At 54.3% G+C, this 25029-nt stretch overlaps 7 protein-coding genes across 7 annotated transcripts; 2 read left to right on the top strand and 5 right to left on the bottom strand.

The window, feature by feature from the left end:
• Positions 1-117: 117 nt before the first annotated feature.
• On the bottom strand, positions 118-1927 carry QC762_708440 (uncharacterized protein; the record flags this gene model as incomplete). Its single annotated transcript, XM_062893688.1, has 4 exons — positions 1653-1927; positions 1319-1507; positions 373-1185; positions 118-296 (listed from the first exon to the last, which is right to left on the bottom strand). The coding sequence occupies exons 1-4, from the start codon at positions 1846-1848 to the stop codon at positions 118-120; spliced, it is 1377 nt and encodes a 458-aa protein (XP_062739523.1). The 5' UTR covers positions 1849-1927.
• Positions 1928-2305: 378 nt separating this feature from the next.
• Positions 2306-4709, top strand: SNF5 (SWI/SNF chromatin-remodeling complex subunit; the record flags this gene model as incomplete). Its single annotated transcript, XM_062893687.1, has 2 exons — positions 2306-4210; positions 4275-4709. 2 exons carry the CDS (start codon positions 2306-2308, stop codon positions 4707-4709), a joined length of 2340 nt encoding a protein of 779 aa, XP_062739522.1.
• A 2216-nt stretch (positions 4710-6925) lies between these two features.
• PBN1 (protease B nonderepressible form) lies at positions 6926-8678 on the bottom strand. The gene is made up of 2 exons (XM_062893686.1): positions 8326-8678; positions 6926-8271 (listed from the first exon to the last, which is right to left on the bottom strand). The coding sequence occupies exons 1-2, from the start codon at positions 8610-8612 to the stop codon at positions 7071-7073; spliced, it is 1488 nt and encodes a 495-aa protein (XP_062739521.1). The 5' UTR covers positions 8613-8678; the 3' UTR covers positions 6926-7070.
• A 114-nt stretch (positions 8679-8792) lies between these two features.
• QC762_708400 (uncharacterized protein) lies at positions 8793-12492 on the top strand (the record flags this gene model as incomplete). Its single annotated transcript, XM_062893685.1, has 4 exons — positions 8793-9271; positions 9335-9436; positions 9494-9801; positions 9855-12492. The coding sequence occupies exons 1-4, from the start codon at positions 9173-9175 to the stop codon at positions 12490-12492; spliced, it is 3147 nt and encodes a 1048-aa protein (XP_062739520.1). The 5' UTR covers positions 8793-9172.
• A 100-nt stretch (positions 12493-12592) lies between these two features.
• QC762_708390 (uncharacterized protein) lies at positions 12593-18347 on the bottom strand. The gene is made up of 3 exons (XM_062893684.1): positions 16902-18347; positions 13575-16833; positions 12593-13498 (listed from the first exon to the last, which is right to left on the bottom strand). Exons 1-3 carry the CDS (start codon positions 17150-17152, stop codon positions 13493-13495), a joined length of 3516 nt encoding a protein of 1171 aa, XP_062739519.1. The 5' UTR covers positions 17153-18347; the 3' UTR covers positions 12593-13492.
• A 2529-nt stretch (positions 18348-20876) lies between these two features.
• Positions 20877-23872, bottom strand: CLA4 (Protein kinase; the record flags this gene model as incomplete). Its single annotated transcript, XM_062893683.1, has 4 exons — positions 20877-21286; positions 21361-21460; positions 21518-23498; positions 23856-23872. 4 exons carry the CDS (start codon positions 23870-23872, stop codon positions 20877-20879), a joined length of 2508 nt encoding a protein of 835 aa, XP_062739518.1.
• Positions 23873-23892: 20 nt separating this feature from the next.
• QC762_0111070 (uncharacterized protein) lies at positions 23893-24735 on the bottom strand (the record flags this gene model as incomplete). Its single annotated transcript, XM_062884316.1, has 3 exons — positions 23893-23979; positions 24100-24207; positions 24685-24735. 3 exons carry the CDS (start codon positions 24733-24735, stop codon positions 23893-23895), a joined length of 246 nt encoding a protein of 81 aa, XP_062739517.1.
• Positions 24736-25029: the final 294 nt, after the last annotated feature.

The following is a 25029-nucleotide window of genomic DNA, read 5'->3' as shown; positions in this document are numbered from 1 at the left end:
GCGGCCGGAGAGCCGAGAAGCTGCTTGGAGGAGGTGTTTGCACCCCGGACATTCCTGTGCTCGGGTAGCGACGCTGAATCCAGCTCAATGCCCCCCATATTCAACCCGCCGTTGCGTTTACTCCTCGCCCTCGGCCTTCTTCTTCTTGTTCTTGTTCTTCTTGCCCGTGTTGCGGGACAGGGGCTGCTCAAGAATCTTGAGGATCTCCTCATCCACAATCTTCTTGTCCGACTTCACCTTGGCGAGGTCCAAAGCAGGGGGAGCACCAACCTTGGAGAGGCCGTTCTTGGTGATGGCTACAATCAATCATTTGTCAGCACATCTCTGTCTGCAGCTGTCCTAGAATGACGTGGAATTCCAAATGTTTCTTACCAACGGTGGTCAAAAGTCTGGCAACAGGCTCGCCGTCCTTCTCGCCACTGGCCTCGTACTGACGGATCACATTGCCACGAACACACTCGATGATGCCAGACTTGGCATCACGCTCATCCTCGAGCTGGCGCAAGCTGAAGGGGAATGTGCCAAACTTCTTCTGCACCTCGGAGAGGATCTTGCGCGAGGTGGGACGCTTGAGGGCGTATGTATTGGCGGTGCGGCGGTGCAGAGTCGTTCTTTGCTCAAACTGCTTGACCTTGCCAGAGCCCAAGCTGACGCCAACCTCGACACCCCAGACCTCACCGACCTCGGGGACGCCCTCGCCCTTGGTGCCCTCGCCAGGCGAGATGACAATCTTCTTGGAGCCCTCGATCTCGTTGCGGTCAAAGAGCCACGAGGTCGTGCTTTCAACAATGTTGCAGTCGTAGGCCTGGGCGACCTTCTCCAAAAGGCTGGAGATCTTGGACTGCGAGGGAGGCTTGACGGAAGCAGCCTTGGCCTTCTCCTCTTCGGTGCCGCTGGCCAAAAGTCCAGGGGGGATCATCAACCGAAGGAGGAGCTCGTTGACATAGTAGGTGGCCAGGAGAAGGTCGGCAGTGCGGCCCTCGATGACGGGCTCGGCTCCCTCCTTCTCGGGGGCGACGACGGTGTCGCAAACGATGGAGCCGAAGCCATCGATCTGGGCACCGAGCTGGATCTTGATGGGCTCGCCGGCCTGGATCTCAGTCGCAGCCTCCTTCTCGTCCGTCTTCAGGGGGGTGTAAGGAGTGACAAAGGCAGCCGGGGAGACGGTGGTGGGATGAGAGAAACCTATAGATCGGCGGAAAAATCTGTGTCAACACCAACAACCGGCACAAGCACAAGCTCAGGGGGTATCGGGAGCCAGTGGCGACATGTCAAGGTGCGGCAGGCAGGATCCCAGGTCGGGCACCTCTTAACGTACCCTTGGTGATCTTCTTGCCGCGGTAGACCTTGGCAACTTCCTCCTCGATGAGCTTGTCGCCCTTTTCGCAGATGTCGACGATCTTGCTACCAGCGACGCATAGCTTCGATACCTCGGCCAAGACCTTCTCCGAGATCTGGGCGGCGGTCTTGTACTTGGTGAGGGTGTCGGGGTTGTTCAGAGTGTAGTCTTTATGGCGGGAAAAACAAGGTTAGCATCGGGCGGGCGCATGATGGGGAGCCCAAGGTGGTCCTGTCCTGTACAAAAAAGAGACAAGAAGCAAGGCATGGGGATCCTATGTAGCAAGGCGAAGGGAAGGGGGGTGTGTACTGACCGACGGGCTTCTCCTCGGTGGTCATTTTGGCGGCTGGACTCGAACGAGCGGTGGACAGTCGGGGAAATAAACAAAATAGTACTGAGCGAGGGGAGGAAGGGGGGGAGAGCAAACAATCAAGGCGGCTGGCGGGGCGTGACGATTTTGAGCCTGTTGCGGTTGCTTGATTTTGTGAAGGCGGGGTTCTTCTTTGCATTTGTGCCTTCGCTCGTCGCTGCACCCCACCACGTTATGACCTCCTTCTGGGCTTCTGAGTGGTAGGCACGGGCCACATTGCTACCTTGATTGCAATGAAGTACTAGCTACCCTGTTCTTCACCTGATCTATACTTAGGATAGAAGTATCTGATACTCTTGAGCTCCTTGACGCTACCTTCTCGCGTCCCATTGGCTCCTGCTGCGACGCGCGCCTCGCCGTTTCTTGCACTTTCGCATCTCTCTGGCGCCCATTGATCTGAAGCCAACACCAGCAGCAGCCTTGCAATTTGCTTTGCTTCACTTCACCATTCACGCTCAACGACAGTCCATTGATACGCAACACAGCAACAAGGCTGCACCCCTCCTAGCCACTATTTGCTAACGTACCCCATCGAATTCCCTCTATTCCACTATATCCAGCAGACACATACGAAACATACCCGCTACCTCGCGGCAATGGCTGCTCTCCAAGGGTCAGCACCACCAGCACTGGGCACGTCGTCCACGTCGACCACTGCCGCCGACCTCCCCCCTGACACCGACGTCCAGGTCGACGGCCCATCATCTTCCCACCAGCCTTCTGCATCCACACCTGCCGATGGCCCAACTAAATCCTCTGCCACAAGCCCCGAGCCCGAGGATGGGGATGCGGCGCTCCCCATACGCGACAAGGACAGCTTCACAAGAGTCATGGTGGACCGCTTCCAGACACGCGACTGGGTTCATTCTTCTCTTCTCGGCGAAGATCAAATACGGCTCGAAAAGACTACCAAGGATGTGCTTGCGCGCACCAGTGACTTCAAGACCTACAAGGAATTCTATCACCAGTATCCGGCTAGGTTATATGGTGAAGGCTACCGCGGTTATGGCAACGGCTACACGGAGAATGGCGGGACGACCAAGCTCATATATCCCTCCCAGAGGCGTCGCCCCGGTCGCAGGGCTACGCCACCTGTCAAGTTCACAAAGTCCCAGATCAAGAAGCAGGCAGAGCAGCCTGAAGAACTGGTTCCCGTCCGGATAGATGTGGACTACGACAAAATCAAGCTCCGGGATACCTTTACCTTCAACCTCTATGAGCGCCTCGTGTCAGTCGAACACTTTGCCGCTGAACTGGTCGAAGACATGGGCCTCGAACCGCCTCTGGCCAAACCTGTCTATGACCAAGTGGTTGCCCAGATGACGGAACAGCTCCAGGATTTTTTCCCCTTCGTCCACTCGGAAGAGGAAGCCCTCGACCCCGAGCTCCCCTATTCGGCATACAAGAATGACGAGATGCGCATCCTGATCAAACTCAACATCACCATTGGGGCACACACGCTCGTGGACCAGTTTGAATGGGAGCTCAACAACCCCCTGAACTCGCCCGAGGAATTTGCTGCTTGCATGGCCCGGGACCTCTCTCTGTCGGGCGAGTTCACAACCGCCATTGCTCACTGCATCAGGGAACAGGTCCAGCTCTTCACGCGCAGTCTGTACAGTGTGGGCCATCCATTCGACGGCCGGCCAATCGAGGATCCAGACCTCCTTGCTGCCTTCTTGCCTACACCCCTTCCATCTGTGTTCCGACCTCAACAACAAGCCAAGGACTACGCACCGTACTTGTACGAGAATACCGAGGCCGAACTGGAACGAACCGAAAACATGTTCTCACGTGAGCAGAGGCGACAGAAGCGTTCTACCAACAGACGTGGTGGGCCTCAGTTGCCGGATCTTAAGGAAAGGCAAAGGACCATCCGAACTTCGATCGTATCCTCGGTGCTGCCCGGTGCAGCTCTAAACATTGAGGAAAGCCGGCTGTTCAAGCGCGCCACTGGTGCTGGGGCTGGCAGGGGAGGCAAGAGGACACTCAGAGATGGTGTCGACCTTTCAGACTCGGAAGACAGTGACGAGTCTGATCCTGATTCACCGGCCGTGTCTCAGCTTCAAGGGACCGCCAGAACCAGGGGTATGCGCGGCGCCGCCACGGCAGCTGCCCAGCGCATGGCCAATATTGGCCGATCCGAGACCCCTGAGGCTGTCATCCACCACCACGAGACCCGAACGTCTCGGCGGTATGGCCGGGAGGCCACCAGGGAGCAGACAGAAGATGTGCCACAGCAATACATGATCACTCTGCGTGTCAACCCGGCTCGACTTAGGAAGTTTATGCGGGAGTACAAGCCGAGGCCGCTGGCAGCGCTAGGCTCAGCTACACCAACGCCTGCTCACCTACGAGCTCCGGGCGTGGCGGGTTCGATGGGCCCACCGTCAACGCCATCAGCAGCAGGCGGCGCCGTGGCCCCTAATGTTCAGAACCAGCAAGATGGCATTCCGGCTCCACCACCGAACCCGGATGGCACACAACCCAAGATTGCAGCCGTAAGTTTGACCCCTTGTCCCACTTCGAGCCCGTGTTGGCTAGTTACTCATACCCTGCCCTTAGCCACCACCACCAGCGTGGCTCACAGCCTGTCTTGATGAGCTTCGCCGCGACTACCCCAACGACATCTTTGACTCTACAATGCGGTACTTTGCCATCAACTCCGAAACAGGGAACTCGATGCCTTTGCCTCTCACCCCGGAACAGATGGCCTTGCCCACGACAAAATACGTATTCTTGCCTAGGATCAAGTGTGCAGACTGTCCGGGCAAGAGTTATACCGTTGGTCCGGAGCACACGGTCAAGGGCTTTGAGGTGCATCTGAGGAAGAACAACACGCATCAGGAGAGGGTCAGGGCGAGGCTGGCCGGAGGCGGCGGGCTGCCAGTGGTGGGAGATGGGAGGAGTCCGAGTGTTGGGGCCGGTAGTGCGGCGCCAGCTGGAGGGACGGGGATCGTCATACCCGCCTTGAATCCGAATCATACGCGGACTTCCTAGAGCCAAGGTCAGCCTGGAAGGGATTTATTTCCTGGACGATTGTCAACCGGTCGGGGATTGGATCCGTGGATCTTTCGGATACTATTCCGAGAAGCCAAGCCCGTACGAAATCGTTCCGTTTTGGTGTACTCCGCTCAGGTTCCTGGGGCGCCGTGGCTGGAAACGTCCGTTGATTTTCAGAGTATGGTGTCTGAGGACGAAAATGAGCTTTTCAAAGACTAGCAGTCTGCCAAGAAGGATCGGCCCCCGGGAGAAGATGCGCCTATTTCTGAGTCGCCCTGTCGTTTCTTAACCAGTGGGCCAGATGATAACATAATCTGGCGGCCATATGCCGACGCGCCTCCCGATCAGGATCCGTTTTTGCAAAATGAAGCCAATTTCGAGTACTATCGTTGGGCGACTAGTGGAAATCATGGCGACGAAGGTCAGCCTTCCCAACACCCGCAGCCTCTTCGGGGGGAAGAACGCCGAGAAGAGATCATGCCCTCTCAAGTTGATCAGCCTCCTGAGGAGAATCTGTCTTTCATTGATGATGATGATGATGATGATGGTGTGTTACCCTCTGGATTTTTGGATGGTGGGTTCGATACCAACGAAGGGCAACCTTCCCAAAATTCGCAGTCTCTTTGGGAGGATGAATACCGAGAAGAAGTCATGCCTCCTCAAACCAATCAGCCTCCTGAAGAAGATTCGCAACTCTTTACTCAAGACAATTTGCCGCACTATGGTTTTTCGAACAGTGGGTTCTCTGCCGGCGAAGGTCAGCCTTTCCCAGACTCGCGGTCTCACGATGGGAACCAGCCTCCCGCAAGGCGTGGGGGTCGCTAGTATTGTCCACTCCCCCATTGCCGGAACGAAACTGGATTCAAAAGTGAAAAAAATCTCCGGCAACATATGAAAGATGTGGCGCACGAAGAAGGTCAGCCTCTCCTGAACTCGCAGCCTCACGATGGAAATCAGCCTCCCGCAGCGGGTGGGGGTCGCCATTATTGTCCGCTCCCCAATTGCCGGAACGAAACTGGATTCAAAAGTGAAAAGTTTCTCCGGGAACATATAAGAGAAGTGGCGCACGAAAAAAAAGAAGCAAAGTCTACCGCGTATTGTTTCCCATGTGCGGACAGAGGAGGAGGAATCCCATGTGATCGGAAATCCCCATGCAAGCAATGTAAAGATCACCAGACGCATGATCAGTGCAAATATGATCCTGTCTTGAACAGGCCTCGAAGGGATTACAAGCCGCCTGCACAGCAACGGAAAACCACCACCGGCCATCAGATCTGTCATCCATGCCAGGATGCTCATCTTGTATGTACAGGGGGGTCGTACTTTGAACAGATCGCGTGCGATCAGTGTAAACTGCGCGACTTATCTGAGCACTGCAAATAGGAGACGCAGCCGATAACTCATCGGGCTATAACCGGTCCGAGGGGCCGTTCAGGGGGGGCGGAAGCAGCGAGTTCACAGGGGTTTGGTGTTTAAAATGTTTCTTTTTTCTCGTATTCTATGCACGCAGACAGGTTTCAGCGGATACCTAGTCAGAGTAGTAGCAGGCTCAATGATGTATGTTTAAGTGGTTTTGGTTGGGTGGAGGAAAGGGAGGGGGAGAGGAGCCGTAAAATACATGTTTTCAGCGTTTTGGGTGGGAAGAAGATGAAGTATACAATTTTCCAAAACAAGAGACGATTATTTTTTGGTGTTTGGTGTGATTCAGACTTGCTGGTTGGTTTTGATATATGCGTGCGTGTGTTGCTCTTGTGGGAGGTATCTAACGCTGTTGGGAGAAAATAAGAGAGAACCTTTAGGGAGCCCCTTATTTTCCCTTACCAGTGCCCCTCTCCTTACCTATTTACTTACTTTTCCTATAATATAGTAAATGGCCTTTAAATTATCTTTAAAGGCTTGTAAATTATCTTCAAAGGCTTGTAAACTATGTTTAAAGGATTGTAAACTATCTTTAAAGGCCTTTAAACTATCTTTTAAAGCCCTTGAACTATCCTTCAAGACCCTTGAACTATCTTTTAAGCCCTGTTAAGTATCTTTTAAGGCCTTTGAACTATCCTTTCCGTCTTTTAACTATTTTTAAAGCCTATGAATTATTTTTTAACACTTAATAATCATCCTTTAAAATATAGTTAATTCTATATCAGGTGGGTGGGGAACTTGCAAGATAAATAGGGGGCTCCGTAAAGGTTCTCTCTAAAATAACTGGCTACTTGCAAAGGTTCTTGAAATATACCTCGAGAGATAAGATTGGTAGGTATCGGATTATGTCTGTATTATCAATCCATCAATCTCATGCTATGAAAGCCTCGCAATGATTCTCTTGTTTCTGTCCCTCATGATTACCTCATCCAATCCCTCTCACTGCTTTTTCTTCTTGTCCTCACCAACCTTCTTCCCACCCATCACCACGACCCCAAGCAACTTGATCACCACCCACGCAAACCCAGCCACCACCACGGCCCCGGTCACAGTCCCGACCCAGTCTGCCTTCTCCAGGTTCAGCACCGGGACCTTGACAGTGTTTACCAGTTTCCCATCCGCGGGCGAGGGATTCAAATGCCAAAACACCGTCCTCTCCCCAAACAACCCATCATAGCCCACCCTGTCCTTCTCAAAGGGGTTGCCCGGGAATTTCGTCCCCTCCTCCGCTGTGCAAGCCCAGAACAATGCCGGGTAGGGCACCTCCGCCTTTTGATACCCGGTTAAACTGGGAGGCATATACCGTAGATGAAGCGGGATTTCGGCTGTCCATTCATTTCCAGAAGAAGAAGAATGGGGGGGAGCAAGCTCGAGAAGGAGGGCAGAGCCCCATGTGGAGGTTACATACTCTGGTGCTTCGAGGTCGATTCCAGGGGTGATATACCGAACCGCAGTCAGGTTTTTAGACGACAGAAAAAGGGGATCGTTGAGCTGGTGACGATCAGGGAAGAGGGTTTTGGGAAGGGTGAAGTACCCGTGTAAACGGCAGGTTTCTTCAGTAGGGGATTTTGCCGGGGGTGAAGGGGAGGAGATTGATAGCTGGAGGGTTGGGTGGAGGCCTGTCGGGGGGAGGAAGTGGGCTTGGAAGGAGGAGGAGGAGTCCCTGTGCCGGGAGGGGAAGGAGAATAATGTTGGGGAGGGGGTGGTTGATTGCCCTAGGACGGTCAAGAGGCCTGAGATGCCGATTTCGTGGGGTTCGAGGGTTTTGGGGGAGGTTTGGGAGAGGATGCCGATTTCGGTGCGGATGGTGGGGGAGAGGAGGGATGCTGATAGGGATTGGGGGGAGTAAGGCCAGAGGGAGGTTAGGCGGAGGGTGTGAGAGATTGTATCGTAGGAGAGGTCAAGTTGGCTGGCTGCGGTGAGGGAACCGAGGCGGGAGGAGCAGGATGAAGGGGAGCCTGGGGGGCAGAGGAGGGATCTGGCGAAGTGGGCGAAGACTTTGAGGGAGGGGAGGGGTTGGTAGAATTGGTGGGTTGTGGAGTGGGTGAAGCGGTCGGTTGGGAGGGTGGTGAAGGAGTCCGAGGGGGAGGAGCAGGAGTCGAGGCCGAATGCTTTGGTGAGGAGGGGGCAGGGGTTGATTCTGAGGGCATGTTAGTACAGTATATGAATGGGTATACAAGACTGGTAAGCTTACGATGCATCACTGCCAGGAGTGTAGAACAGGTGGAAGCCAGGAGGAAGACGTGCTAGTAATGGACTAACAGCCTCATATGCGACGGGACTGACCCATCGGACGTGTAGTTGGGTGACACCCTCTAACAAGGCTTTGAGTTCGGCAGGCAACTCATCCAGGGCGAATGTCAGCCTGTCTTCGCGGACGGCCTTCACTTCTGGGCCCTTCAGTCCGTTGCCGTCGACTTTCAAGGCTGTGGGCTCTATCGAGTCACCCTCCTTTTGCACAAACGTAATTCTTTCCCTCATGGTCACAGTCCTCCTGATTACCCACAGACTTTGATGTTGATGGTTGATAATAGGTGAGTTCACTCGTGAGTTGACGTTGAATAACAGCCCCCCGAAGCCTAAAGTGGCAGCATCTGATTGGTCAGAATGACAGGCTGTCTCGGGTGTCTGATCCACCCATGGTCCTTGCCCAAAGCATCACCGAAGCCCACCCACACTAACCCCTTTTGGGCACCGGCTGCAACGGCGAAACTGCTCAGCCTCTCCTTCAAGCACGCCCACTCACAGCACAGCGCATAACATGGCTGATAGCATAGGTCGTTGAATAAGCGGTGCGGCAGATGCTTGATCTCTGACCTTTTCCATCCCTCTTTACCATTTGACCGTTTCCAAGGCCCCTCTTTCAAACTGCTCACTTCTTGTTGTTTCTACAATCATCATTCTTAATCATTCTTAGATAGCTTCAAGACGAGGTAAATACATCGTTCCTGGCGATAATAGTCAGCTTCTCCGCTATTTGGTTCAGTCCCCTTATTTTGATGGTTACCTGAATCCACGGGGGATTCGCCTCTCTCTCCACCATGGAGCCCACGCCAGAGTTTATAAGGATTCGCTCGAGACAGCCCGTCAATGAACGGGATCAGAGCAGCCTGAGTATAAGCAGCAGCTCTGATTCTGCTGTACGTTTCTCTTTTTTCCTCTTCATCGAGACGGACGGGAAGATGGTCGCTGACATCATTCAGTATGGTTCATCGAGCGAGAGTTGCTCCCCAGCGACACATGATATCAGCCGAGTTAGCTACCATGTCAAGCACCTCGAGAGCTTTGCCCAGGCTTTGGAAGATGTATGTTTGTGTAAGCGATAGTAACGGTATGAGAGATAACCTAACAGATCATCACAGTCAGCGAGCAGGGCATTCCCAAACCGAGGCCCTACCCAGCGATACACCAAGGTCCACGCCCTGATGCTTCACTGGAAGAGCGATGATTTGTTTGTTTTGCCAGAGTTGGAGGACTTGGAGAAGTGCTTCCGGGATCACTACTGCTTCGAGACCGACATCTTTTCGATTCCGTCTGAGAACTCTCACCTGGAGTTGATGCTCAGGATTGGCGACATGGTCAAACAATACGAATCCGAACAGACACTATTCGTGGTCTACTATGGAGGTCATGCCAGGATAGACGAGTCACGGCAGAGCACCTGGTGCGCGTATGTTACGACTCTGCCATCAGACCCTCAACCCTCTCGACTAACTCTTGTAGTAATCGCCGTCATGATTCACCGTGGCTACAATGGTCTGCCATCCAAACTCTCCTCGAAAGATCAATATCAGATGTGTTGATTCTTCTCGACTGTTGTGCCGGAGCAGCCAGTGCCACATTCCCAACAGGCCAAAGCATCACCGAGACCATCTCCGCTTCGAGTTGGGACGCCATCGCCCCTGATCCGGGAAGATATTCTTTCACCAACACCTTGATCGAGGTTCTTGAAGAGTGGAGAGGAAAGACATTCTCGGCCGCGATGCTGCACGCCGAGGTCCTTGCTCGTTTGAAGCATCCACGTCCCATCTTGATCAACGGCAAACACTTCGAGGCGAGATCAACACCAGTTCACTTCATGATGACGTCGAACCACAAAGCACCCAGCATCGAGATATGCCGACTGGTGCCACCAAAACCTGCCAAGTCCCGTCGTGGCATGGCATCGAGCTCAGTCCCAACGGGTCGGGACTGGCACCAGCCATTCCCATCCTCGATGAATGACATGATTCCGACGGCCTCGGAGCCGAATGAGGACGAGCCTCACGTGATGATTTCCCTGGCTCTGGAGGATGACCAGAAGCTGGATTTGAATAAGTGGGAGGAGTGGCTGGCAAGCTTTCCTGCGCTGGCGAAGTTTGTCAAGGTGCAAGGCGTCTTCAAGAGCCATTCGACACTTTTGTTGCTATCACTACCGGTGATGGTGTGGGATTTTCTTCCTGACGATCCAGCATGCTCATTTGTAGCATTCATTCGGTCAAACAACCTGTTGCGAGAACCAAAAGAGAGTAGTCCCGAGCCAACACCAGCTGAAGCAAGCGTCCCTGCCACCGCGACGCAGGAAGTACAGCCAGAGCTCAGCCGTGAAGTCCAACCAGAGCTCGCCCAGGACGATGCCGAATCCTATTCCGGATCTACCCTCGCCCAGACCGAAAACATGGAAACCGTCCGCCACGGGGCCAGCGTACCAAACATCCCCGCAAACCCCTGGACATCAACCCACCGAGCCGATTCCATGCCCTTAACCCCCTACTCCCAAGTCCTCGCCCCTCAGCCCTCCTCCAGCAGCTTATTCACCTCCCTAAGAAACATGGGCTCAGCCATATCCCTCTCAGGCCAACAACAACAACAACAACAACACCCCGGCCCAGCCTCCCTCACCTCCCCCTCCCATCACGCCCCCGACATAACCAGAACAATGATCCTCAACCGCTCCAAATCCTCCAAACGCTCCACTTTTTCGCCGGACGAAGAAATCCCCCCAGGCCACCAACTAGCCAAACACGTCCTCCATCGCTTAGAAGAATACTTCCACCGCGACCCCGAACCAAACCTAGCAGTCCTCGAGCATTTGGCCTCCCATTTGGGGGTGGAAACAAACGACATCAGGATCTGGTTCCACAACCGCAGGGAACAGCACCGGCTGGACACCAACCTCCAGACCTTGCGCCTCCCCTCCAGCGAACCAGTCGACCCGGGTGACGAGCCAGACATGATACTCCCGGGCCATCTGAACCGCCTCTTGGAGATTTACCCCTCCAAGGGGATCTTGTTGGTTGACCTGCGCTCCAGCACTGATTTCGAACGGTCCCACATCCACAACTCCATCAATTTACGAGCCCCACTCAAGTTTATCAGTTGGGCAAGCCTGGAGATGGTAGAAGACACCTTTGTGGACGACCAATCACGACGGTCGTTCTCCAAGTGGTCGACCTGCCGCTGCGTGGTCTTTTACGACCGCGTGATAGAGTTTCCATGGGAGTGCCCGACTGCCTCGGCGCTAGGCAAAAAATTCGGGGAAAAGGGGTGGAAGGGAAGGTGTTTTGTGCTCAAGGGTCATTACAGGGAGTTTTCGGCCAGTTTCGATAGGTACATCTCGGGAGAAAAGATGACGCAAGAAGCGAAGGAGTATCTGGATGGGTTGAGGCAGAAAGGGGGGAGTTTGACTGAGGAGGAGGGCAGGGAGAGGGATGGGTTGTTTGAGGCCTGGTTGGAGGGGTGGGGGGGGAAGGGGAAGGGGAAGGGGAGTAAGGGGAATGAGCTGGTGCCTGGGAGGAAGGTGGAACGACTCAGGGAGGTGGAGGAGAGGCAGGGGGAGTTGGAGAGGGAGTTTGAGGGGCGGTTTCCGGCGCTGTGGAGGAAGGGGTTGATGATGGGGATGATGAGGAAGGATTCTGCTGCTGTGCTACCGGGGGAGGAGGGAGGGTACTCCCCCATCGCGCCGAGTGTGAGTCCGCCTCCGCCGTTTGAGTCGGGAGGAGGACAACAGGGGTTCAAGGATGTGGAGTGGCAGAAGAGGAAAGGGATCGAGGAGGAAGGGGAGGCGGTGTTTGTGGGGCCGTTGGCGAGGGGGTTGGAGAGGATGAGGGAGGCGGGGATGGGGTTGGGGAGTCAGACTCCTTCTCCGACCAGCGGGACTCCTGTCGGGGATCTGAAGGGGAAAATGATGGGGTTTGACTATGAGTATACCTCTGGAGTCACCGAGGAAGAATACGAGGAGATTGATGCTGTTCAAGAGGGCCTCACTCCCGCCACTGCCACGGGCGACATCAAAGGTGGAGGAGGAGGAGTAATAAACAAGGTGGTCAAGAAACGAGGGGTGGTGAGGGAGTGGTTGAGGGGTGGGACGGGGAATAAGTAGATGCGAGATGTGATGATGTGTTATGAATTGTTTTTCTTTTGAATATCTTTAGGTTAGGGGTATATATCACACCGAATAAGTATACACCTGAGTTCAACAGTCTACCTTGTATATACTACTTCCTACTTATCCCATCCACACATCGACCTCCTTTTTTTTTTTTTTTCAACATCAATCAGTCTTTCGTCTCATCTATACACATACCCTTACATACCTACACCATAGCCTCACATAGTCTAGCTGCCCCAACAACGACAACAACAGCAGCCGAACAAGAACGCAACACATATCAAACAAAACAACACAAGTTAAGCCTCTCATTCCCCAGTACTCTTTTTCAGTTTTTTTCCCGTCCTCAACTCTCACCTTGACAATCGACCCTCACAGAGGAATCCCCCTTATCACATCACTGAAAAGAATCAACCACTCAACACAAAATCACCAAAACACAAACCAACAGCAACAAACAACATCCAAAAAAAAAAACGAAAACATTTGCCCATTGTGCAGTACCTAATGAACCCCCCCTTTTACCTTTCCCTTTCCATCCTCTTACCTTATCCCCCCACCAACCCACACCCAACAATCCCATCCATCATCCATCTCTTCATAGGGCATCCCCCCCAAATCATCAATTGTTCACATCAACAAAAAGAACAAACTTGTACTCTTGCAAAAAGTAATCAACAGGAAGAAGTAAGAAAAAAAAAGAATCAGGAAGAAAAACCAACAGCCTGAGATACAGAACTGTTGATTCACCCCCCCCCCCCAAATCCAACCCGCAAACAGAACCCCCACCTAGATATCAGTCGACCAGAAGAAACAAAAGTGGTCGACGAATCAAGGCCCCTCTCAAAAAAAGAAAAAACGCCCGGCACATGCCCGCTGTGCTGTGCCCAATGCTTTATCTATTCCGTACAAGTAATTTGAATTCATCCCAACGCTCGGCATGATGATCATTATTTAGCGTTCTGTTCCGTAATCGTCGAAAAAAAAATCTTCATCTCTGTTACAGTGTCAGATGTGAGTAACATGTTCCCAGTTCACTGACGGCGTCTGTCAGGTTGTGGGCTGCGACCTACACGTCCACGTCGGCTGTTATTGCCTTGCTCCTGCGGCGGCATGTATCCCATGTTGGGTGGCATCTGTCCCTGGCCACCATAGCCATAACTCATGTTCATGCCGAATCCGGGGGCCGGAGGGAATGGCGCCTGTCCGGGGACGTTCGACAGCTGAGCGCTCGGGGGCTGGATCGGGCTACCGGTGTTACGGTACTGGTCCTGGTACCCGTTGAAGCCAGCAGGGACTGCGGCAGAGTAGTAGTTGCTCATGGGCGGCCCTCCCCGCATCATGGCCTGCTGGTACTGCATCTGCTGGATGGAGGCGGGTGCCATGGGCGTGTTTGGTGCATTGTACATGGCTCCCTGCTGGAAGGTTGGGAACTGCTGGGTCAAGCCGGCATCAACCCCCTCGCCACGGGGAACTCCATATGCCATGTCGTAACCAGGAACGCCAGCAGGGGCATTGAGATGGTTGTAGTACTGAGGAGCGGCATTGCCGTTGTACTGTCCACCTTGCTGCTGCTGCTGCTGAGCTTGTTGAGCCTGCTGCGGTTGCTGGTGGTGCTGAGCGTTGCCGGGGGTCTGTCTCGAGCCTGGTCGTTGCCTGTTGTCATTGCTGTGATCGCGAGAGGCGCTGTTTCCGCCGCCTCCACCGCTGCGGGTGGACAGTCCAACTTCATCCATCAGCCGCTTGTAACCCTGTCCCGGCTGGGCCTTGATGCGAATCAACACATTCTTGACCGTCTCGACTACCTGGCTGCGGATTGTCTCGTCAAAGAAGGGCGTGGTGAGCACCTTGAAAATCAAGGTGGCTCCGCAGGCGTGGTCGCTCAGGATCGCCTCCAAAACCTGATCATTGGGGGTGAAGAAGAGCGCCTTGAGAACGGTGTCTCTGGCGTCTCCCTCGGCCTTCTGGTTGATAACCTTGAGGACCGTCAGGTAAGCAACCTTGTGGGTGCACAGATTGACCAAGTAGGGCACAAGCTGGGGCGAGAGAACTGTGCGTCTCTGTGGGAAGGTGCAGGTGTCCAGGAACCAGGTCAAGAGCAGCGCACCGTTGGCATTGGTCGCAAGCTGGACACTGTGGAGAGCAATGGCGGCAGCAAGCAGCCTCTGCTGGTCCTTGGTGGCATGGTGGCTCTCCAGACAAGCCCGCATGGCGCGAGCTCCATATCGTCCCTGCGCCGCCTCCCACATTCTGCTCAGCATGGTCTCAAAGATGAAGTCGTTGTGGGGACTTCCAAACTTCAGGCAGCCCTGGAGGACGTAGTTGCCGTACTGATCCAAGAACAGAGGGATCGTGTAAGGGCGCAAGTGCTGCACAATGAGGTTCATCTGGTGCGGTGTCTTACACACTTCGATAATCTTCTGCGCAGCCCAGGTTCCGTTCTTGTGGACGCCAATCTCGGCCATGTGCGGCGCGATCTCGGCCAGCATCTGATCGCGAACATCATCAGAGCAGTGCTCGAAGAGCTTCTGGACGACCGTGTTGCCAAGGTAATCCGAAGAAAGCTCGGCAATCTCGGGAAGCATGTCAACGGCAATGCTCTCGATCTCGGCCTGGGACAAGGCCTGGTTGTCAATCCTTTTGCGGATATCCCGGAGCTTGGGCGCATCGTGGATTCTGGTGTGCGCAGGTTCCTTGATGGGAGGGATTTCGTCAACGAACTCGCCGTACTGGATCGCCCGCTGGAGGCTAGCCGAGATGTTGTACTTGTCTTCCTCAGTCGCCCCAAACTGGACAACAATTTTGAGAATATCACCGGTCATCTCAGCAAGAGGGGGCACGGTCGGCGTCGCAGTGCCCACAAGCGCAGCGGGAGAAGAGTCACCGGGGGCACCGGTGCCCATACCCTGAGCGTTGTCCTGGCCCTTGGAAAACGGATCAGGGCTGGGCGAGGGCATGGCTCCGTCATGTCCTGGCGTGTTGGAAGCGGAGGGGGGCTTCGCAAAGTTGATGCGAATGGGCCCGGCACCAGGGAAGATCTCCTTTCCATTCATTGTGTTCTTGGCGGAGATGGCACTGTCGACCCGTTCAAAGTTCACAAAGCCGCAGTTCTTGTGAGTCAAGACCCTAGCTGACAAGATAGGTCCGTACGACTTGAACATCTCCGTCAGGGTCGATGTGGTGGTGGATGTGGGGATGCTGCCGAGCCACAAAGCACTAGTTGGACCTTCCAGCCCTTGTTCTTCGGCGCTCAAGAGGCCATTGTTGCGGCTGTTGGACCTACCAAGCGACAACCCAGCAACGGCTTGCGGAAGATCATCGTATTCCTTGTCACCAGAAACACGGATGTCAGAGGCCGTGATGGATTCATCAAGCCTGGAGGGAGTGGGGTAGTAGTTGCGAAGAACGCGGGAGGCCGGAGTATCCAGCACACCAGCGGTCCTGGCACGAGGACGGGCGGCCTGGTTCGCAAAGGCCTGGACGGCCAGGTTGTGCTGCTGGATGGCAGCATTGGTGGCAGCGAGCTGATCCTGAATCTGCAGATACTGGTTCTCCATCATCATGACCGGGTCGTCATAATCATCCTCATCCTCGTCCGCATACCTGTCCTTGTTGTTGACCGAGTAAGACCGGAAACGGTTGGCGGCCTTGGAGAAATCGGCATAGTTGGGAACATATGTCGGAGTAGCAATCTGAGCTCGTGCGGGCTGAGGTGTTTCCGCAAGACCAAGGTAGTCCAGCGTTCTCATATGAACATCACTCTCAGCATTGCCCTCTCGGGAAAAGTGAGACTGCGCGGGAGAACTAGGCCCGTTGGAAGGAACACTGGCAATGCTGGCCAGTGTGTTGCCTCTGTCGCGCCCTGTCCCGGTGGGGTTCCAGCTGCTGAAGATAGACGGACCAAACGGAGAGCTGGTGCCAGGCACGTGGGTGAACGGGCTTCTTTGTGGCATGGAGCCAGCCCTCAGCCTCGAGAGAAGTGCCGAAGCATTGGAAATATCGTTGCCGGATGACTCGATGCCCGGTGATGGAGACTTGAACGGCGTCTGAGAGGGGCTTGGACGAGACGTCTTAGAAGCCAGAGACGGGATGGCAAGCAATCCATTGCCGGCCCCACCCGGGGAGAAGCGAGACGGAACGGTGCCGGCACGAGCACGGCGTGTTGAGGGAAGCTCCTGTGGTGTGGGTAGCTGTGCGAAGTCGGGGAAGCCATCGGTCGGCGACTCGGGGATGTTTTCACGAAGAGGAGTCGAGTTGCCGCTAGTCGGAGGTCCGCCCCAGGGATTCACCGGGATTCCCGGGATGCCTTCTTGAGCTTGGATTTCTCGGGCCCTGGAGTTTGAAAAATCAGCACATGTGTTCACCCGGAGGTGGATGGGAGGGAGTGTCTGGGAGCTTACCGCTTGGAGAACAAACGGCCAGACGCCGCCATCTCGTGGTTCGGAGAACCGGCACCAGAGCGCGAAGCACCCGGCATCTTGGAGGTGGGCGTCAGACCTGGAGAAAGACCATATGGAGACCTCAGGGTGCTGCCGGCGGACTGGGGGTCGTTGGGGGAGGTGCTTGTTGGGGAGTTGGAGCGGTTCTGAGCGGACACGGTCTGTGGCGGGTAGCCAATGGTCAGATGCTCGCCTGGTCTTGAAGTCGACATTATCGATTATCGTTTATTCCGACCCTCGTCAGATACTTGTATGTATTTATTTATTTTTCCCTTTTTTCCGGCCTGGGGGTAATGGCGTCACAACGTCGGGCCCGAAACTGCCAGAGCGGTGCGACGACGTGAAGAGCGCGGTCGGTTGTGGAGAGGGTGATCTCTGGGGGGGGAAAAAATAATGCACGGCGGAAGACCGCACTGCGAGGATCCAATTAAGCGAGGATTGAGAACTAACGGCAAAGGCCGGGCCGAAGGAGCGTCGCTGAAGGGTAGCAAAGTCGAGTCAAATACGAAGTCGCAAGCTGGCAGCTGCAACTCAATTACAAGGTCGATGTGACGAAGAGGAGTGCCGTCGTTGGTGTGGCCGGGGCCTTTTTGTCTATGAGAGGAGAGAAAAGAGAAGAGGGTCGAGGGGTGGTTCAGGTCGAGGTTGAGGTCGAGTCGAGGGGAGGAGGGGAGAGGTGAGTGGTTCAAGAAACTCGATTGACCTCTTTTTGGATGGAAATGCAGAAATGCTGCTGCTGCTACTGCTGCTGCTGCTGAGGGTTGCTCCCGTTCGCGCGTTTCGGCTTGGCTTTCCTGGGGATAGGGCGGGACGGCTCTCCTTTGTGGTCCGACTACCCCTTTGCTAGGTGCTCCCGCTCTTTTTCGAAGGCGGACTACAGAGTATGCAAGTAAATGTTAAGAAAGACCTAATAACAATATACAGGCGTCATTAGGTGGCAGTCTGGGGGGTGAGAGAGAGAGAAAGAGGAGGACGTCGACGTCGTCGTCGTCCAAGAGAAGCCGACGTTGTAGTCGTGTGGAGGAGGGAGGAGGTGAGGTGAGGTTGGGAGAGAGTAGTAGTGAGTGGTAGTGGTGTTCGTGGTTGTAGTAGTGATTGAGTGCCGGTGGGGGGTGGCAGCCCAGAAAAAATGCGATGTTCGGGGGGTTGAGATGACCAGGCGGGAGTGAAAGAGGAAAGATGAAACACTAGGGGTTAGCTGCAAAAGCTGGTGCTTTCAACCACTGGGCGGACGTCAGGTTTTTTGTGCAGGCCCACACCGTGTCCACTTTGTTACCGCTGTGAGCCCTGTGAGCCCCCGGAGCCGGCTTCGAACTTGTTGGAAGGGCACTGACAACTGACAAAGGCTTGCGCACTTTGAACCTTGGAAGTTGTCACGCTGTCACAAGGCTGTCATTTACAGTATCCTAATTAGTGATGGTGACTCTCGGCTCCTCCTTCCATATCTCCCGTCACTTTCTCTCAGAATATTCACAGCGGGGAGCAAGAGCCTGCTGCGGGGATGCAGTCTGTGCCACCAAACATCACCCCTGAATCCGACATGGACGGTGACCTAAGTAAATGCCCATCACTCACCTTGTATGGACTGGCACTTGGCGGCCGTCTATCCGCCCTCGGATGCCATCCATCCACCCATCAGACCATCCTCTTCTCTCTCAAGATGTGCTTCTCGAAGACGTGGCGTCCCTGGTTCAGCTCGTCCTATTTCGGGCGGTATGCAGGTTGTCTTTTTTACCCTTCCTCCCGACCTGCAGCTTGCATTTTGAGCGACGATCGGGACTACGAGTAAAACTATCACTCACGCCTGCCTTGCATAGTCCGACTTTTACGTCCGCAAAGGAGGAAGCATTAAAGACCACCGCATGCCCCTCTACGGCGTGGCCCGTCGGCGATATGGCCCGTGTGCATGACCGTCTGTCTTCTCTGCTATAAGAGTGAATTACACCACCACCCCCTGACTCAACTTGCCGACCCCTTTCTCCGAGCTCTCTGAGACCCTCCTCTGCAACATCTTCCATTTTCGTCACACTTCATCAACACCAGACCCTAATAACCCCCTCTCTCTTAGCTCCCCTCCTTCTCGAAAGCTTCCACCAGCGATGGGGGGGGGTTAAGATCTCTCCTATAAATCTCCTCCAACAGATATCCCCGCCAATCCATATTCATGCTCCCCAACTAACCCCCCCTCCCTCTCCCCTTCCTACCTTACATAGCTAACCCCACCAATCACCCTCCAGAAGGGATTCTACTCGAAGAATCTGAAACGCCGCCCAGATTTTCTGTATTCGCGTCTGCTTGCCCACCTTATACCTATGCCCTTCCTTTGCTATACCCACACCCCACCAGTCTTCTTTGTAGACAAAAGACACAAACTCGGGATACTTTCCAAGACCTCTTTTGCAGATCTCGACCCCGCCAAGGAGGGGGGACAGGAACAAACCGCGATAGGAAAATCAACTCTTTGTCAATCTTCAGAAGCAAAAACGGGGGGCCCTTTTTTGTTAACCGCCTAGGTCCCCGAAAAATCTAACCCCCAAAACTCAATCTGGCAGCAGAAAAGAGACAAACGATATGACGCGGAGGAGATGGCCCGGTCTAAGTAGACTGCATGTAGAATGATATCTCTCGATAATGGAAAGTCTCTCTCATATACACAACACACTGGTATAGACAGATGGTCTGGTCCGTCTTAAATGCCTGTTGATGTAAAACTGGGATCGTACCCAATCATGGCACCCCATCTCACACACCTCATTGGCAAACGTTATCAAGTATAAAAGTCTAGCAGAGACAAACTCAAGGTCTAGCAATTTTCCCTCTTCTCAACCGGCAAATCTAATCAAGGCACACACACAGAACAATACTCGGAAATATTTCCTAAAGCCTTCAACGCATCTTCGGCTATCCCGTGTAAAATACCTCTCACTGACGCAAACACCACGACCCTTCCCCTCCCAGACAAAGAAACCAACCTCTCGATCGCCACGAGGGCGTCCCTTCATATTCACACAATGCCTCTTTAATCCCCTGCCCCCCTCCCGTCATTCTTGCCCCGGATTCTCCCCTTAACCATACGATACGAATATCTCAGAAACACCCGCCCTCGAACGAGGCACAAATCTAGACCTCCCAAATGCCCCCCCCCCCTTTCCCGGCCCCAGTCCACAACTCTACCCAGTCAAAAGAGAGCACAACACAACTCGACCAAACAAACACCCCAAACCCTGACCAGAACGAGAACACAAGATGATCTTGGCCATCAGATCCAAAGTCTAGTACCTCAACATAAATCTTCACAATCATGAGTCCAGAATAGGTGGTGTGAATATTGAATAAATAAATAAAAATCCTCTTTTTCGCTCAGAAAAAAAAAGCAACAAGTAAAAAACACCCATCATAATCACCCAACTCCCACCCATCGAATCAATCCTTCCTACACACACACACACACACACAACCAAGCACACTACATATATATATAAACAAACAAACAACACCCCCAACTTCAACAGCACACACACACAACAGCACACACACACACAACAGCACACACACACACACAACAGCAACACAATATCTTTAGCTATCCTCCTACAACACTCGCTCACTCAAGTCCCTCCATATCTCTTCCGCTCACTATCTTTCCTCAATCACTAAACATATACCTCGACTTTTCTATAACATCACATTTTCCCTCATTCGCCCGCCTTCCTCCCCACCACCCAAAAAAAGACCTTTCTATATCCCTCCACGAAAAGGCCCCTTTCCATTTCCATCCATCCCTATTCCCGCTTATTAAAAAAACCATATCTCGCTCTCCTCACACGTCCAAGTCTCAAAAAGACAACAAGACATCCAATTACCCCCTTCCTAATTAACCCATCCTCCCTCTCAACAAACAATGCCCACCCTTCCCTTCCTTATTTCATGATTGTCTCATTTCGCCACCCTCTTAAAGGCCAACAGCTCGCTCAGACTCGCCAGCGGGCACCCATGCTTCAAAAAGTCATGATTCAGCAGCTCCTGCGCCGACGCCCTGCTCTTGACGTCAACACACAGGCACACCGACAGGAAGGCCTTGAGCTCCTTGCTCAGCTTCTCTGGCTTCTTCAGCCTCGGCGTCCCGTTCGTCGCAATCAGATACAGCGCCTTGAGCGGCTCCTCGTTCAGATAAGGCGGCTCGCTCTCAATCATTTCAATCGCCATGATGCCCAGCGACCAAATATCCACCTTGGGCCCGTACTCCTTTTGCTTCACCACCTCGGGCGCCATCCAGTAAGGCGTCCCGACCATGGTCGCTCGCTTGGACTTGGTCTCGGTGAGCTTGGCGCAGAAGCCGAAATCAGCTGGACAAAAGTTAGCACATAATTGCTTTGACTGACAAAGAGCACTGAAAAAGAAAGAAGAAAAGAAAACATACTAATCTTGACGTTACCCCGAGCGTCCAAAAGGACATTGTCAGACTTGATGTCGCGGTGAATGATGTTTTGAGCATGCAAATGATCCAAACCTTGGCATGTCTGTATCCCATGTTAGCACTCATCCGTCCCTCCATGCTCCCCAATCAGTCAACATACCTCAAGGCAGATGGTAGAAATCTGCTCCTCCGTAATAACAGGGTTGTTCTCAATAACATCCGTCAACGCACCACCCTCCATGTACTCCATCACCACCCAGAGCTCCTTGTCGTTATCCATAAGGAAGGCATCCAGGTAGTTGACAATGTTGGCGTGCTTGTTCTCCTTCATGACCAGAATCTCGTTCACAATCAACTCCTTGCGGGGCTGGTGAGCCAGATCCATCTGCTTGATAGCGACACGGTCGCTACCGCCGCGGGCCTTGAGCTGCGACACCTGCGGAGCGCCTGGTCGTTGCGAGATGATCTTGGCCACGTAGACGGACCCGGACGCACCCTGGCCAATCTTCTTTTGCTTGGAATACAGCTGGTTGGGATCGTGGTTGGACACAACTTCCCTCAACTTGGCCATAACCTCATTCTCAGACATGGTCGACATGCGAACATCCTGCTTGCGCTCTGTCGCGGGAGGCTTAGCTGTCAGGGCGGCCTCGGCAGCCTTGACGGCATCATTGTTTGGCTTGGCAACATTCAGGGGCTTCACGGGGGCGGGCAGGCGAGAAGCCTGAGGTTGAGGTTGTGGTTGCCGTGTGGCAGCCGCCGAGCCATTCTGGTACCGCGAAGGTTGAGCCTGATCAGGCCGTGGTGGTAATCTTTGTTGGCCGGACGGGATTTGGCCAGAGCTGGGCTGCTGTTGCATGGGAGGGCGAGAAGCAGAGCTGCTTGGTGGAGGCGGGGCTGGTCTCTGTGACTTGAGGGCCTGTCCCTGTCCTGGAGCCTTGGGGGCAGCCCGGGATGGGTTGAATCTATCGGTGGCCGGTGGCGCGCCGTAGCCGCCACCGATTTCTTGCTGCGCCAGAGGAACCTTGGTCTTGGGAAGCGACGCATTATAAGCCTCCTGCTCCCGGCGAGCCTGTTCCTCCCTTTCTCTCAACTGTTCTCGTTGTCGTTCCAATTCTCTGTATCGTTGTTCTTCCCGCATGCGATCGGCCGAGATGTAATTTGGTGACACGTTCTGGAGCTGCTGCATGGGGGGTTGCTGCGGCTCGTTCGGTCGCATTTGCGCGTTCGGGGTCGTCGAGTAGGATGCGGGGCTACGCTGTGGTTGGATGGGCTTGGTCTGTCTCGGCGGCGCGATCGAGCTCCCGCTGCTGGGATAGCCAAACTGATCATTCTGCATCATGTTCGGGGAGGGCGTCTGTTGGATGGGTGTAGGGTACTCCTCGGGGTTCTCGGCGCGCTTGGCCAAGTCGGAGTAGAAGTCGAGGACCTCAAACACGGCCTGGGGGTTTCTCTCGACATCCTCCTTGGTGATGGCTGACGAGTTGAGTAGTCGGGTCCATTCTTCCGGAAGCCCGGTGAACTGGCCGGTGTGAGGGTTGAAGCCGACGTGTACGGCGTGTGAGAAGTTGGTAGGGTTGCTGACGCCGCCAGGGCAGCGGGCGTAGATGCAGTCGATCCATTCGTACAAATCATCGTCACTCTTGACGCAGACACGCAGTGATCTCATGCCATTTCCATCGTCGTCGCCTGGCGGCCCGACGTACTGGTTGGTCAAGTGCCGCTTGATCTCAAAGACGGGGTCGCCGTTGTCGTCTTCGACTCGGCCAACACTTACAACATCGGATAGTTGAATCTTGTAGAGCTGCTTGCCGTTCTCGTTCTTGTGGAAGTCCAGAATGTCCTTGCGCAGGATCAGGTATCGCTGCTTCCACTGCTGGAAAGGGTTCTTGCTGGGAAGGCCAACAGGGCCCTGCTTGATGATGGCGAGTCCTCCGGCGCCTTCCATGGTGTTGGATCCTTGTCGGGAGATGGGGAGGGCTATGGTCGATCCGCTGTAGTTGCTCGGGACGGGGGAGTTCAGGCTCATGGAACTCATAGACCCAGGGAGGTTGACATTCGGCATCAGGCCCAGGCGAGGCTTCTCTGACGGAGGTTTGGGGGCAGGCCCTGGGTTCATGAACTGCCCGTTCGCGTAAACACTATATAGGAGAAAAACATCAGCTTGCTTGTCCTCCCCCCTGGCGGGGTCTTTTAATATTAAAGAAAACAGGCGATGGAGTCCATGGCGAGCAGGGAGCCAGCAAGCGGACAGGCCCAGCGGGGTCAGGTCGCAAAGCTCCACCGCTAATAGGGTGTTTCTCTGGGGAACGGCAGCGCAACAAGATGATCCCGACGTGCTTCCCACCCATGCAACCCCGGCCCTTGTGGCTCACAGTGGACAGTGGACAGTGTGGTGTCCGCGCCCGGGGGCCCGGACAGCTCACCCACCAGCAGGCAGAGGAGCCGTGATTAGAAAAGGGGGACAGATGAGCGGTGGCGTCGTGGAACATGCATACCTGTTGTGCATCGCCATGTCGTCGTCGATGAATATTATTACAGCGACTCGAAGCAGGAGTCGTCGTCAAAGTCGTCGTCCAAGTCGTCGTCAAAGTCGTCAAAGTTAATGTAGGCTTGCGTTGGCTGAAGGCAGGGTCTCTTTAGCGATCGCCAACGGTCAGGAAGGGTAGGAAAAGGGGGCAAGGCTGGGCGCTGGCAACAACCTAGTCGAGACAGGAGGAAAAGAAGACAGTGCGGACATACCGATGTCAACGAAACACGACCCGTGATGCTTCGCAATGAAGATGAGAGACAACTTCCACTGGCAGCAACAACTGCAGCACCGCGCAGCGCGAGGCCGAAGGGTGTATTCTATTGCCAAGCAGCCCAGAGGATACAACTTGCGACGTCCACAGCAGTCGCTTGCTTGCTTGCTAGACGTTGTTGGCTGGGATTCTCTCGTTGGAAAAGGTGGAGATGTCCACGTCCGAGTCCAAGTCCAAGTCCAAGTCCAAGTCCTAGGTGACGGATGGGCGGTCAGTCGGTCAGTCAGTCGGCGAGGTTCTGTGCTGGCGCCGTGCCGTATATTTCGGGTGGGCGTGCACTGAGGTGGCTAGTGAGTAGGTAGCGGAGGTAAGTGACGAGATGTTGTTCTTCTTCCCCCAGGCGATCACTCGGTAAAGCTTCCTCGGGCAAGGCTCCCAGCAGTAATGCTGCGTGCGATACAACGGGGGGAACCAGGTGGGAAGGGGCAAAAAAAAAAAAGATCCTGGGATCGTGTTCACAAAGTTGGAGTCGCAGCAGACGAGACGAAAGAGACAAAGGTCGGTAGGTGTGGTGGTAAGGTACGGTGCGATAGAGAGTCGGGTGTGCCTGTGGAACCACGCGCTGTGGCAGCATGGGGGGGGGTAAGTGCGCTCGCCCTCACAATTCTAAAAAACCAACTCCATTCGGCCGCTAGAGCTCTTAGACATGTACCTCTATTCACACGTCTTCTCTTTCATAATAAACAAGTACAGCGCTATCTGACCATCCCCAGGGCCCCTGGTCTGGCGGCCCTTCGAGACATTGAGGGGCACCCGACCACAAAGGATTGGCCACCCTAGACGCGATTCCCACTCGGAGCACCACACACACATGGCGGGCTTGCATGTTTGAGACTTTGGAACAATGGAGACACGGCCCCTTCACCTC

Source organism: Podospora pseudocomata, chromosome 7, assembly GCF_035222375.1.
Source record: "Podospora pseudocomata strain CBS 415.72m chromosome 7, whole genome shotgun sequence".
NCBI classification, from domain to species: domain Eukaryota; kingdom Fungi; phylum Ascomycota; class Sordariomycetes; order Sordariales; family Podosporaceae; genus Podospora; species Podospora pseudocomata.
Note: the sequence above shows the minus strand (reverse complement) of the source record. Positions and strands in the feature narration are given on the sequence as shown.